We start from the raw sequence: 13,987 nt of genomic DNA, 5'->3' as shown, positions 1-13,987 counted from the left end.
GTATATAAATTTATCTGCTTTTCTCTGTATTGTTTGTGGTGTTTTGATTATCTGCATAAAAAAGAAAATTGTGTCTTGCAGATTGGCACACATAGCACACAGTGAGTAGCATTGCTAGTGATAACTCTTCAATACTAAGCAAATATAGCCTATAACCCAGTTTTTTGGTGACCTGCCAAACTGCAAGAGTAATGAGCATATGATGAGTTTAAATAGTACAGCAGCAGGCTTTCTGTTGTGCACTATACAATGAGAATGGATTGTTAATGTTAACAAGTTAATGAGTGTCAGAGAAATACATAACCTTTAATGTAAACTGGAAGCACTCTAGTGATAGATAACTGAAGTTGCCAGTATAAGTAAGGCAGGCACCAGCCTTCAGTAAGATCCACAGACTGGACCGCCACTCCAAAATTCAACAAAGAATCCATATGGATATGGGTTGCTGTGCCTCAGAATCCCTGTATATCCAAGTCTTAATGATATTTTCCAGAAATTACAAAACAGCCCATTATACCTCAATATGTACCTTGCTTTTAATACTACAAAGACTAGGTAGGATATGCAGTGATCTGGAGGCACAATGACTTCTCTTATGTGGATACTAGTTCACATGTTATATTTTGGACTGGCGGTTGTTCAGTTTTTTGTGTAATACACAACTGTCCACAGAGCAAACACGTTTAACTTGACCTGGTCATAAATGGTAATTCCTGGTCATGAGAACATGAGGCAAGAACGTACAAGTTTGAATGAACAATTTGTCAGCGTTTATTGTAGTTGTTCGTTGAAAGCTCACAAGCGCACCATGAGGGTACTTTTGCATGAATCCAAAACTTTTATTTAATGCCACTTCGAGACATGGTCTGGGCTTTGACAACCCCTTTTCCCTTTACTTCAAATGCCACTCCCTTGTACGTAGCTACACATGCATCATTAGTCAGAAGGTCTGGCTGGATCTGCTCCCAAGTCTTCTTCTTAGGGTTGAGCTCCTTGTCAGGTTCTCCTAAAAAACAATGGATTGTAAACATTCACCATTTATCTATTTGGAATTAAAAAAAAAGGAATAAAGTAATTATTTAACAAAACACCGCTGAAAAATACATGTGGAAAGGTATTTCTTCCATACTCCCATATAAGTCAGCCTAGAAGAGTTTTTTACATCCAAAATACAACAGATCACTGTGATTCAAAGTCCCATTTTTGCTAATTTGTTAGGGATCTGAAATAGAATTAAACCTTTCACCACTCTCCACCCTTTTTGAAATATACTTAGTCAAGAATAGAAAGTGAAATGTGTGAAGAGATAACTAATGTTGTTATCCTTACTGCAACCAGGAGGAGCTTTACACTTCTACAGTCAAAACATTGTAGGGCACTTGCTTTGCAATGTCAGTATTCTTTCTGTTTCAGATGCCTGGCTGCACTGAAGTCTCCTTGGGTATAGCCTTACAAGACTTTAAAAGGTATAGGTGAATAAAGATTCAGGAGGTAATATTTCCCCTGTGTAGTCAGAGACTGCTTACATTTATCAGCTTTAGAATGAAATCAAATCAAAAAGAAATGTTTGATATATCTGAAAGAGGCAATGGCAATAACAATTCTGTTTTCATAATAAGCTGAAATAATATATTATTTATAGATAATCTTTTTATTGTTAAGGAGAAAGTGGACCTACGCGCACCTTTAGAGAACATCTGGTAAATGTACTTCCTGACATATTACATTGCAAAACATGACTACTCTGCTGCCATACTGAAAACAATTAAGGCTGAGATATGCTAAACCAGTTATGGATATAAGATCAGCTGCAGGGAGTATATAGACGTTGTTGGTGATCTGTCCTACATTTGACTAATTTTTGGGCAAAGTTTTCATCTAAACTTAATTTGTGTCTACAATCCAAAATATATGATCTACAATTGTGTCTAAGCAGTACATCTTTGTCCAGAGAAAAGTAAGTCTGGGTACTTTATTATAGCTTCAGATACAAAAAAGAAACCTGGAGCTTATGCTGCCATCCAAAAAAGCAGGATATGGAGAAGAGTAAAATCAGCAAGAATATGTGGTGCCAAATGTTAGGAGTTGCATATGTAAACTTGGATGGATGCAACAACACAGATCGTAGATTGGCGATATATGGGTGCAATAAAGTAAATAATATTAACCTAATCCAAAGATCTATATCTTCCTAGATTTGTATAACAGAACCTGTGTTCCCCACCCCTTCATCCTCCTCTGTTTACAACTGTCAATACAATTAATATTGGATTGGATACAGGAGTTTGTATTGAATCCAATACAAAATATTTGAATTCCCCGCTACGACCCCCATCGACGGGCGCACGCACGGACATCATCAGGAATCGCCGAGGGACGCGTACGTGAACGCCGGGTGTTCTAATTCTTTCCAATTATATATATATTATATGAGGATTTCTTTGTATTGGACTCAATACAGCCTTTTTGTATTCAGTTCAATGCACAGGATTTTGAATTTCCCGCCCTGCCTCCCGCCTGCACCGACGCATGCAGCGACGTCACCGGGAAACCCCAGTGATCGTCACTGCACTCGCCGGATGAAGAAAGAAGACAGAAGACGTGTCCGGAAGAGCTGTGGGGAGAAGGTGAGTATTTTTTAATACAGAACTGTATTAAACAGAACTGATCATCGCAGCGGGGACCAGGTAAGTGAGGGGATTTAAATAGTGAGAAAAGTTCGGGTTTATCGATTTTTGCAAAATCGATAAACCCGAACCAAGGTCGGGTTTAACGGTGGGGTGGTTAAATAGCAGCACAATAGCTCTAACTAGAATCTGCTGCATACAAACTGAATTCTTCATGATCAGGGTTTTCCAGGCATTCTAGCCTGTTACTTGTCTCAATATATATACATAGGCTATCACAGTTAGGCGCTTTCTAAATATTCTTAATTGCAACATACTATTTTCAGCCAGGTCAGGAAAGACTACATTACTTTATTACAGCTTTCTCTGAGAAAGATGCATACACAAGTGTGCTGGCCTGAGTTGGTTTTTCGGATATATGCCAAAGTGGCAGAGAAAAATTAAACAAGTAAATAAACCCTCTGGCTGCCCCAATGCTGAAGGCAAGTGACCTTGAAACAGCTGGTCAGTAGGGGTCTGAAAGGAGAAACACATTCTGTTTGGCATAAAAGTCTACACATACATGGGCATCTAACTTTTTTTAATAGCAATCAATTCCTTTCCATTAAAATGTTGTTATAGTAATACAATAAAGTATATTAATTTAAAGTATACATGATAAAGATGTTCAAACATGCTTTAGATGGCATTGCCCATGTTTGCATTTCATCAGACCTCCCTCCTTCACATAACAATGAGTTCATAAACTTATTTATAAATGTTTATAGAAGTTAATAATCCTGTCCCTCCCTACCCCTTAACACTGTACTTATATTACCTGGGAATTCATCAAAGGTAATTCTATCTCCAGGAACAGCTCCACTGGGAGGGTCAAGTATTTCCACCTTTTCTGGGGAACTTGCACACATAACCATGGCTTGAGAAAGGACCCCTCTCATTTTGGCAGGTTTCAAGTTACACAGTAGCACCGCCATCCGATTCTGCATCTAAAAAGGATCAGACAGGGTTATGACCTAAAAAAAACATCCGCCCAGGTTTTCTTAAAATACTTTGTTTTCAGAAGGGAAATAATCACACAAACATAAGCCAATAAATTGGAAAGTGAAGTAATGCAAAACACTGAAAGACATAAAATTCCACTTCATGTGCCAGTTACTTCTTATCTTTATGTGGTGTTATAAAACAAAGAAAACTAACCAGAACAAAAACACCCCCACTAGATAAACATTCACATGAACACATCCTGAAAACCCAAGCATTTTGGAAAATTTTATCAAGTACAAAACAATACCAGCAAACAGCATGCCACAAGTCGAAAGACCTAACCCCAACATATTTATGTCACTTTAAAACATAGGGGAAACATGTACTGCATGATGTTTATTTGACTTCTTAATTCTGTCTCCTATTTAAATTTATACAAAAAAAAACTATCATTCAAAAAATTTTCCTGTGTATCCCTGTGCTATTGAATGGGGGAAATAGCTGCAAAAGTAAAATGATGAGGGATGATAGCCATAGGTCCCAAAGTGGCACATATCACCGGAGGCTGCAAGCTGTTTCTTCTGCGCATGCCTGGGATTGGGCACTGTACCATCAGAAGCTTTCTTAAAATGTGATAAAACAAGAGCTCAATTTCACACATGTGCAGCGTGAGATCGGCGTTAATTTAAGTCATCAAGAACCCGAAGAAAGAAGATGGTGGCGTAGTACAGAAGAGGGGGTCCTAGAAAAAAGGCAGAAGCCAAGATAGTAGGGCTTCCCTGGGTGCGATGAGTACACAGATTAAAGACTTTCAATAGAAAAAGGTGATCCTAAACTGATCAACAATCAATTAATACCAAACAGTTTAATTCTAATGTAGCCTTGCAAAGTAACAAATACCCAATTTTTTTTCACAGCACGATTGTGCCCAACCAATCTAATTAGTCTGCAGACTAGAGAATGCTTCTAAAGTTCTCAAAGGGAAAAGACACTCTGGAGATGCATCTCTATTCACATCAAATGTAATGCATTTTATTAACTTTAACTTATAATATTATATTTACCTTATAATTTAGGTTTTAGTAGTTTTCTAGATGCTAGTAAGCAGGAATATGTATTTAACATCATCCTAGTAAGCAGGATTATGTATTTAACATCATCCATTCAATGGATGATGTTAAATACATAATCCATCTTACAGGCATTAAATTAGTGTTAAACTGGAAACACAAAATGCTGCATGTGCCCAAATCTAATCACTGTAACAGTGCAAAATTTTTCAGCACATGTCCTGAGAAAGACACAAAATGCCAAAATACACACAAAACAGGTTTGGTTAGTATTGATCCAACCATTCCTTTCACGTTTTCCTGCCAGAAATAAGATATAGCTAAGTTTTTTTTTTTTTTTTTTTTTGGGGGGGGGGGGGGGGGCTGAAACAAAACATCTGAATGAAAATGAGCTCTTCCTTTAGATGAAATGTAATCCTCAGTTTATGATGGCTAACAGCAGGAATAATTTTCTTAAAGTTATTTTCAGAAGGAAAAATAATTCAAAACATGTATCTCCTTTTATTTCACTCACAGAATCCTGTACAGTTTCACACCAGGGAGTGTTATACCCTTTAAAGGTTTTTTCTTTCAGCCCTATTGAATAGATTTAGCCTCCCTAAATGAAGCTTCCTCCATGTCTGACTGGCTGCTGTATCTTGGATATTTCTGCTTCTTTGCCATGACTAATGGTGGGTTCTGGGCTACTGATAAATGGCACTGTCACACAAAACCTACCACTGACCACACCAAGAAAGACAAAGTAGCATCAATGCTGTTGGCTAAAATTTGCTTTTTAGTTACTAAACTAAAGTTACTAAATGTCACCAGTCTGCAGGATAAATGATAGGCAGCAACATTCAATTCATGTCCTTGAAGCCCAGCCTGTCCCTAGCAACCTAAAACCTTGAATGCTGGGTGGTAAACGACAGGTAGGTAGCAGTTGTTGCAGAAGGGACATTGCGTGTCCCTTTCTGCAACAACCACCTGTCTGATAATGGATTTATTAGGTGGGACTTAATCTAATCTAAATATTTAGAATTATGTACCTTTCTCCTTATAGCTAGGTTACATTGAGCTCCATGTTCCACCCAAAAACAGAGCATTCCTTAATTGGTGTGTCACCAGATCATGGAAGTAGTTACATCCATATAACATTTGTTGTTTTTTTTATTTCAGCTTTATTCAATGCATTTAACATGACAATTGGCATTTGGGATCAATTTTGTTTGAGCTGCTCTCAGTTCCTGTAAGTGTGTAGAACATTTTAATTTTGGTGATGTAAATGTTAAAAATTAGAAATATATTGCTTTAAGCTCTGCACTTGGACTGCACATAGAGGCAATAAAATGCTCCATTTTCTCTGTGGCTGGAAAATTATTTTCCTTGATAGATACCTTACTCTGAATATTTTTAGCAATGATGAAGATGTACGACTATAAAATGTAATTGACCAGATGTTTTATTTTTCAATTGTTGTTTTATGTATGTACTTAAGGCGGCATGAATCATATCAAGTGCACTTTTTTCCTAATTTCCCAGGTGCTCCTTATTATTTATGCATCTATTTATTTTAAATCTGAAGCAAACATCACAGACAATTATCTAATTAGCCAAATAACTTGGCAGAGTACAGATCCTCCCTGCTGTACTCCAAGGAATTATTGATCAACCATTTGTAATGCTTCCCATGGTTAGTATTCATTTTGGCACTAAGGACGCAGTTATAAAAGACCAGTCCCAGTGGGAAAAAATGAAACAGGGAAAATAGTCTTCAAATTAGATGCTATTTTTCCTCGCTCTGGGCTTCATAAAACAGGGATGAAGAACTCACAAAAATAATATTGCTTGAAATCATTGCTTTGATAGAAGGAAACTGTGTTTCACTTTACAATATTAATTTTAGAATAGTTGCCATTTCGAATGATTATGGAAAGGAATATATTACTCCACCTTTAGAGCTGAATAAAGACATCTGAATGTTTAGTTTTGCTATACAAGGCAACATTTAATAAGTTTTGGGATCTCATCCGCTATGAGTTGGAATCAGCGAGCTACAGAACCCTGATTCTCATTGGAAATAAGGTGATTTTTAGAGCAGTGGTTTTGTCAAATTACAAGGTATAGATGAAGTCAACTTGCAGCTCCTAATTTCTCTTAGGGGCTGTGTAAAATGCACTCTATATATTGGATATATGCAGTGCTAATAAAGGCTGTCTGTTTACACATTACATGAAAATGCTCAAGAGACTGTAGCTTTTCCACAGGCATAGATAAAGACTGAAAACATGCTGCAGAACTAAAACAGAGACTGGTTACATGTTACAGGATAGGACTTGAACTCACTTACACTGTAGTGCCTTTACAGATCAATGCATCTACTAGCACTGGCTGCTGGGGTCTGAGGGCCATGTTTCAACTATCAAGGACAACATGTGGGTAACAGGGTTTAGATTGGGCACCAGCCGAAAGGATGCCAACCTTAATGAAGGCCTCATTAGCTGTGGGTTAGCTTTTGATCTGCTAGCATTTAGTGCACTACTCACTCATAAACTAACATTGTAAGCAGACTGTGTGCAATCAACTGTGTGTATACAACACTAAGCTGCACCTGTCCACAAGATATATTCAAATTCTACTGTTCAGGAGTCTTCATTAACAAACCACTAATGGATATAACCACATACCTGTTCAAGAGGAATATGCTTGACAAGGCCACTAACAACAGTCCTTGGTGAGGCCTCTCCTACATCTACCTCTTCTACATATAAGGAATCTGCATCCGGGTGCTTCTTGGCAGAAATAATACAGCCAACACGCAAGTCTAAACGAGATACATCAACAGGTCTAGCTTCATCATCGGCTACAGCTGGCTTCTTCTCTTTTTTTTCTCCTGTGTAAAAACAAAAACAAAGAATCCACAAAGTTTACTAGGGCTTCATGCAGCATGGGATGCAATATATATGGTTTTAGGTATACAAATTTAAAGGCTAAATTTTACTTTCTATACATTAGAGGTCAACCTATCTAACCTCTAGTGGTTCTTACTTCTTCGTTTTAGCAATGGGGTGTGTACATATGTAAGCTTTTTGTGTGCTTAAAGTGGAACTAAGCTTTACAATAAAAACTGCAAGCATGTTCTTTATTGCAGAAGTCACAGGCTAAAATAAAATATATTTGTCTGTCCAGAATGGCATAATTCCTGTGCTTTTCACCCTGTGAAAATGAAGGGGGGAAAAAAATTTTAAAAAATGTAAACAAGCTGCTGTTACATAGAGATACGGGTATGCTGCAAAATATTTCACTTTGTCCTTGGGTTTAGATATGCTTTTATAAGGATGTTACTTAACATACATATATGGTTCCTGGAAGTAATGAAAACCACAAGGAGTCCGATGCATTAAAAGGATAGGAGAAAAGTCAGTGTGCCAACTAGTAACATATTATGATTCAGAGAAGAGTATTTTTTTTCTGGGCTGTATGTTCCATGCACTTACAAAGTAGCTGTCAACAATGTGTAACCCTTTGGAGTCCTCATGCCATGTACATCTACTTTTAATAAATGCGCAAGAAGTATCTGATAAAAAGAAGCCATAGGTGCCCATGGTTATTGACATCCCCAGTCACACTTTCTTTAAAGGCCAAAGTCAGATGTCTATGCTGTTATGGGCATTTTAAAAATCACCAGATCACCACAATAAATAAAACATTGAAAATTAAAACTAGTTAAAATCCTAGATTAAGACCCAACCCTGTCAGAGAGAAGTCAGACAAGTAGACAGGAAGTCAGGCACAGAACCCAGGAAGACTCAGGAAAGGTATGTGTTTGCTTACAAATACTGATTTAGTAAATAAAAATAATGACTGATGCTAGCTGGCTGAAAGGGGTGATTCTGCAGGCTGGGGTGGGGGGTATTGTGTTGGCTGGAAGAAGGTGTGGAAGGGGGTTATTCCACATGATGGGTACGATGCTGTGGTCACTGTGAAATGTTGGTGTTTATTGTATGAGTTGGGCCTGAGGGAGTGACTATCCTGCATGTTGGGTTACTTGACTTGCTTGGGAATTTTTGTGCAGGGTTTATTGTGTTGGGGTTATCTTTGCTAACACACTAAGAGATGATGCCTATAATGGACCACACCAACCAACACAAACCCGATTTAAAAATTGTGCCGATGTTTCCCATTGTTACATATTTTAAAATGAGATGACAAAGAAGAATATATATGAAATGTCTCTACATGTTTTGTTAAGCTTTTTTTAAACCCTTAACCAAGTCAACCCAACTCTTTTTAATCGGGTTGTTGAAAAGGTTGAACATGGACTGCATTAGTTAAAATCTAATCTTTAGTTGCACAAGAATCAGTTGCTTTGGAAAGTTCTAGCTGTGACTCTTTCTCAGCATGTACTGTGCTAACATTCAAGTGTCAAATGTAATTAGAGGAGAATAGAGCATGTTGATAAAGAACAAAGCTACATTGGTCACCAACCAATATCTGGAAATAAAACCTTAAGGAAAGGATTTTATTTGCTTGGACTATGGAGAAAAGCTGCCTCTAGAATATATTATTATATAAAAAAGTAGAATTTTCCATTAAAACAATTGTGGAATATTAAATAGGCAGTTGGAATGGAAATTTCTTTCCACAGAGATTCGGTTTTTAGTAAACATTGATTAGCATGGTGTTATGGGAATAAAGCACATTCTAGGAGCTGTTAGGCAGATCAAGCCCTGGCAAAAGAGGTAAAAAATTCAGAGACAAGGTTCTTCCTAATAAGACAGTATTAGCAATCCAAATCAAGCCAAAAAAGGGGTGCATCAATGGTTTTACAACATAATGAGATCTCATTACAGGAGATAAGGCCAACAAACTAAAAACCTTCAAGGCCTTTCAGCTTTTACAAGGATTTACTGGGACTTTATTCTGGAGATGTTCTAATTTTTTATGTCTGCCAGACATAACCATTAAAATTCCACCTCCCTTTCAAGGTAAAATCACAGGGTCCTAACCTGCTATAGAGAGCAATTAAAAGAGCCAGGAGGCATTAGAGAGTAGGCTTAAAGCTAGCAGTTGTAGTAATGTCTGTTCAGGGGAAAAGCCATGTAGTAAGGTTTGTCAAAGAGCAAACCAAACGAATAGAAATTCAATACACCAAAGGGTATGTATGTTATTTTATAGTAAAGGGGAGGGGAAATTTGTGGGCGAGTTTCTTTTAATTTTAAAATACTACCTGTAACAATCATACAGAAAGCACAGATATATGTTACTTAAGAGGAAAATCACATGCAATGATTAAAACTATATTTTAAGGCATGGTGAATGTTACTTCCACCCTATAGTATTATTTGAATGCAAAGAAAGACCTTCAGGGCCACTACACGGATAACATGTGTAACTTAAAGGAAAGTATTTTTTTTTTGTGATTTGTATATTTCTGGTTATTTGCTTGACAATTCTAAAAGAAATGTAACTGATTATTTATTAAAATAAAAAAATGAAAACAAAAATAAAAACAACAAAATGAAAAACTGCCAAGGATAGGAGGTATAATAAACATTGGTATTTTAAACTGTTGATTTATATATATTTTATCAAAATCTATGTCTAGGTATGAGAAAGGATTCTCAATGCACAATGAGTTCGTTATAAGAGTACCACAACAGAAAGGTTTGCTTTTTTTGTTTTGTTTTTTTAGGAACCTTTGACTAAGCGGTCAACTGTAAGGGATAGGTAACTGCTCTTACAGGTAGTTCTTTTTACAATGGGTTTCTTTAGGACAGCTGAAAAGTAATAATGGTATTGCTGTGAACAGAATAGAGCTCCATCTGATGACTGGATGATATAATCCTAATCAAAATAAATACATATTTATAAAATAATATCAATCCTGCTAAATCAGGTCCCAAATGAGTCAGTCATAAATAACAAATACTTTATAAATAACATTTAAAACCCTGAAAAATTGACCCGTATCAGTGCTGGTTTATGCCTTTGGTTCCCTGACACTTCCCTTTTTTTGTGGTAGTTAGGTTCTGCATAAGATAAAGGTAGCCAGTCAATTACACTGCTTCACACAAATCTTGTCTGAGACTGTAGTAGTGTCAGAGAACCAGAGACAGGTTGGACTGGATGGTAACCCCAACGGATAACCTGGTATGTATTTCAAGGTTGTAAATAATATTTTTTAAGGCAACACCAAAGGGGAGGAGAAAAATATTTTTTTATTAACTTTAGGACAAAGTTACTTCCCAAAGAATATACTGCAAATATACAGTTAACATTGGATCTCAAAAACTAAAAAGTTTTTTTTTTTATTGACACTTTATGATTATAAAACATTCATATTTTGTGTCCTAATAAGAACTTAGACTTTTTTAGCATAAAAAAATACTTTTATTTTTCATCTGCCTCAGAATAGAACAGGAAATCTCTCCTGTTCCTGTAAAGCAGCCAGACTGCTTTGTGCCATTTCATTGAATTAAAAACTATGAAGTGGAAAAAGCCCCTCTGGGAATAGAGTGGGTATTGTGGCACACAGCTCTCCTTTTTTTGGAAAAGTCAGACTAACAGGCAACACTCAGCAACCTTCGATAGCGTTAAAAACAAGCTCAACTTCATAATTGGCTTATTGGATTACAATCAATGAGTGCAACTTTATAATTATGACATATGTATTCCAGATGGTATTTCATTTTTCTTTCCAGATAAAATCAAGCCTTCCAAGTGTGAATTAGCATGATGAAATTTAAATACACTATCACCCTTGATTGGAAAAAAAAATGACGTTTTGGACTGAACAGGCAACTATGTCAGGAGAGCTCAGCAATGGCAACCTCCATGAATCTTTCATGAAAAATGTTTATAAAATAACAGCAAATAAAGGTTTATTTTTCATTTAAAAAAACAAAACAATTTGCGAAAGTGGCTGAACTTGTCTTGATGATAACCTCCTCTAAAATCCTGCACAATAGTACTTATAATCTGACATGCTTAAATCTGCTGACAGGATTGTTACCCAGATCTGGGTTTTTTAGTTTCTCTGAGTATTGCACAGTCTGACTTTGAGGTGAATTTGTTGGGATGTCCATTCATGGGAATGATGATCAAAGCTCATAAGGTAAACTCTAAAATTATTATTTTCTTGATATCTAAGGGTCCCCCCTCCATAATATCCAGAATTATACAACAATCACCAAATAGGGTATGAGAAAAATGTAATGCATATATAATATAGACAAGAAAAATGGTTTCTCTTGCTGATTCCTTTAGTTGTTAAAGCATAACTAAAGTCAGCACTATGTGGGATAGTGTGGGTATTGGCCAAAACTAATATTCTGCTAAATTTCCTAACATACTACATACATTATTTAGTTAAACCTGTATATATTGGAGAATTTGTCTTTATAAGAAGTAATATTGCGTTTTCCTTCTCTACATATACTTTTTTTTGGCTAGGCATAGAATGACCCTTCTTTGATAAACTATTTCCAGTCTACTTAATAACCAAAACCCTTTTTTGTGTGTCCCACAAGGATACACTTTCATCAGTGAAGCTGGGTGATCCAACAAACCTGGAAGCGATCTGTTTTAGGATTGAAAACATCTGCTATCAAATAGAAAATTACTTTTACGAAATCCATTCCAGGTTTGCTGTATCACCCCACTTCACTGATGAAAGTGTATCCTCTCCTGCCTCTGAAAGCTTTATTAAATCAGGCATTTACAGGAATGAACCTAAACGGACATTCAGCACTTTTTCTGAATCACTGAGCCATAACAAAATACTGTGTGTTGTGGTGTGCTTCAACTTATGTGTAAAAGCTGTATTGCCTTGGGGTAGCATTCTAAACAAAGGGGACTGAAATGCTGGCAATGTGTGTTAGCATGAATTATGTTGACAAACACCATACAGCAAATGGATGTTTAAGTCCCAAAAATTATAGGTTAGCACATTTCTTTAATAAGAAAACAAAAATCAAACAAAAAAGGTATGTATAGGATATAGGCAATATGGGAGATAAGTTCATTTATGTTTTAGTAAACACACAACTACCCGTGATTCAGTTATGTCTTTTACATATCTTGACCACAGAAAATGCTCTTTCCTCAATTTTAAATGCTTCTCCCTCAATTTGCAAAACGCAAGAACAAAAAAAAGGTGTATAAAATACATTAAAACCTGCAAATGGAGTGCAGTTAAACACATGAAAAGTGAATGTTACTGCACATACTAAAGTGTGAGCAGGTTCTGAGTTAAATATTTCCATACGCTGACAGCTATACAGCTTTTAAGTAGCATTTAGGAAGCAACCACAAGTTAACCAATCAGTAAAACATGTTATCATTCAGGAAGCTATTTAACATCTCAAAGTAAAGACCTTGCTGAGATTTAAAAAAATAAAAATAAAATGAAAATCTCTCGGTAGAGCAGCACTGAGGTATGATTACAGAGGAATACTTGCCCTCAAGACACCCTGTCAAATGTTATCTGAAATTTGATTTAGAAATGAAAACCAACCCTCCCTTTGGAAGCAAGTTCTAGGCCTGATCAGTCTCCAGATAAAAAGGAGCGGAAATTGCAATTAATCAAAATCTTTAACAAGTTTTACTTAACAGTTAGCAGATTGTAACGTTCATTCTTCATGGATTGCATTACCTTAATTTACACAGAAGATTTGGCAGTAGCTGAATCTCCTGTATCACTTCCTCACAAGAGTTCCGGGGCTACTGCAATACATGCGAGTATCCAAAATAAATGGGAAAATATATAATTTTATCACAGTATAATATACACATTTCTGTATATACTTGCTGGATGTTAAACATGTCAGACTGTGCAATTGTGCAGCACTTCATTGATACATTTAAGCTCTTTGGGTCCTCCCATGTCATTGTTTGTATTTGTATGTCATCTGCAACCCACATATATATACAGTACTATGTAATATAAACTTTAATAATAATATATTTAGGAATCATAGATCATTAGAAAGCTAATCCTTCCACTTTTGCTTCAGTTGTTATGTATAATGGTTTATCTAAAACAGGGGTCGGCAAAGTTTTTGGACTACCAGGCCATTTCAGGAGGTCAAGAAGGCACACTATGCCAGAAAAAACAAGGTGTCTAAGGTAAGTTTTTTTCCAACTGTGACTTCAAGTGAGCAGCCTGTCTTCCGTATAGTCTCTGTATGTGTGCACGTGCTTGGCATCGAAGTGCTCTTTGAGATTTGACCGCTTGAAAGTGCTGTAGGTGTCATTGCACATTAAACACAGGGCTTTGTTGCCGCGTTGGACGAAGAATTATTTGTCAGGCCATTCAGGGTTGAA

At 36.5% G+C, this 13,987-nt stretch overlaps 1 protein-coding gene across 3 annotated transcripts in view; it reads right to left on the bottom strand.

Moving 5' to 3' along the window:
* Positions 1 to 747: 747 nt before the first annotated feature.
* AIMP1 (aminoacyl tRNA synthetase complex interacting multifunctional protein 1) overlaps positions 748 to 13,987 on the bottom strand; it is a 34,584-nt gene continuing 21,344 nt past the window's right edge. For all 3 annotated transcript variants that reach the window (XM_072405677.1, XM_072405675.1, XM_072405676.1), the window contains exons 5-7: positions 7,348 to 7,553; positions 3,445 to 3,613; positions 748 to 1,006 (exon numbers count right to left, since the gene is read on the bottom strand). In XM_072405677.1, the coding sequence (XP_072261778.1) occupies positions 840 to 1,006; positions 3,445 to 3,613; positions 7,348 to 7,553 (542 nt within the window). In that variant the 3' untranslated portion in view covers positions 748 to 839. The remainder of the gene's footprint in view (positions 1,007 to 3,444; positions 3,614 to 7,347; positions 7,554 to 13,987) is intronic.

The sequence above is a fragment of the Pyxicephalus adspersus genome, chromosome 3 (assembly GCF_032062135.1).
Source record: "Pyxicephalus adspersus chromosome 3, UCB_Pads_2.0, whole genome shotgun sequence".
NCBI lineage: Eukaryota > Metazoa > Chordata > Amphibia > Anura > Pyxicephalidae > Pyxicephalus > Pyxicephalus adspersus.
The sequence above is the reverse complement of the archived record's forward strand: the minus strand, read 5'-3'. Positions and strand labels throughout refer to the sequence as shown.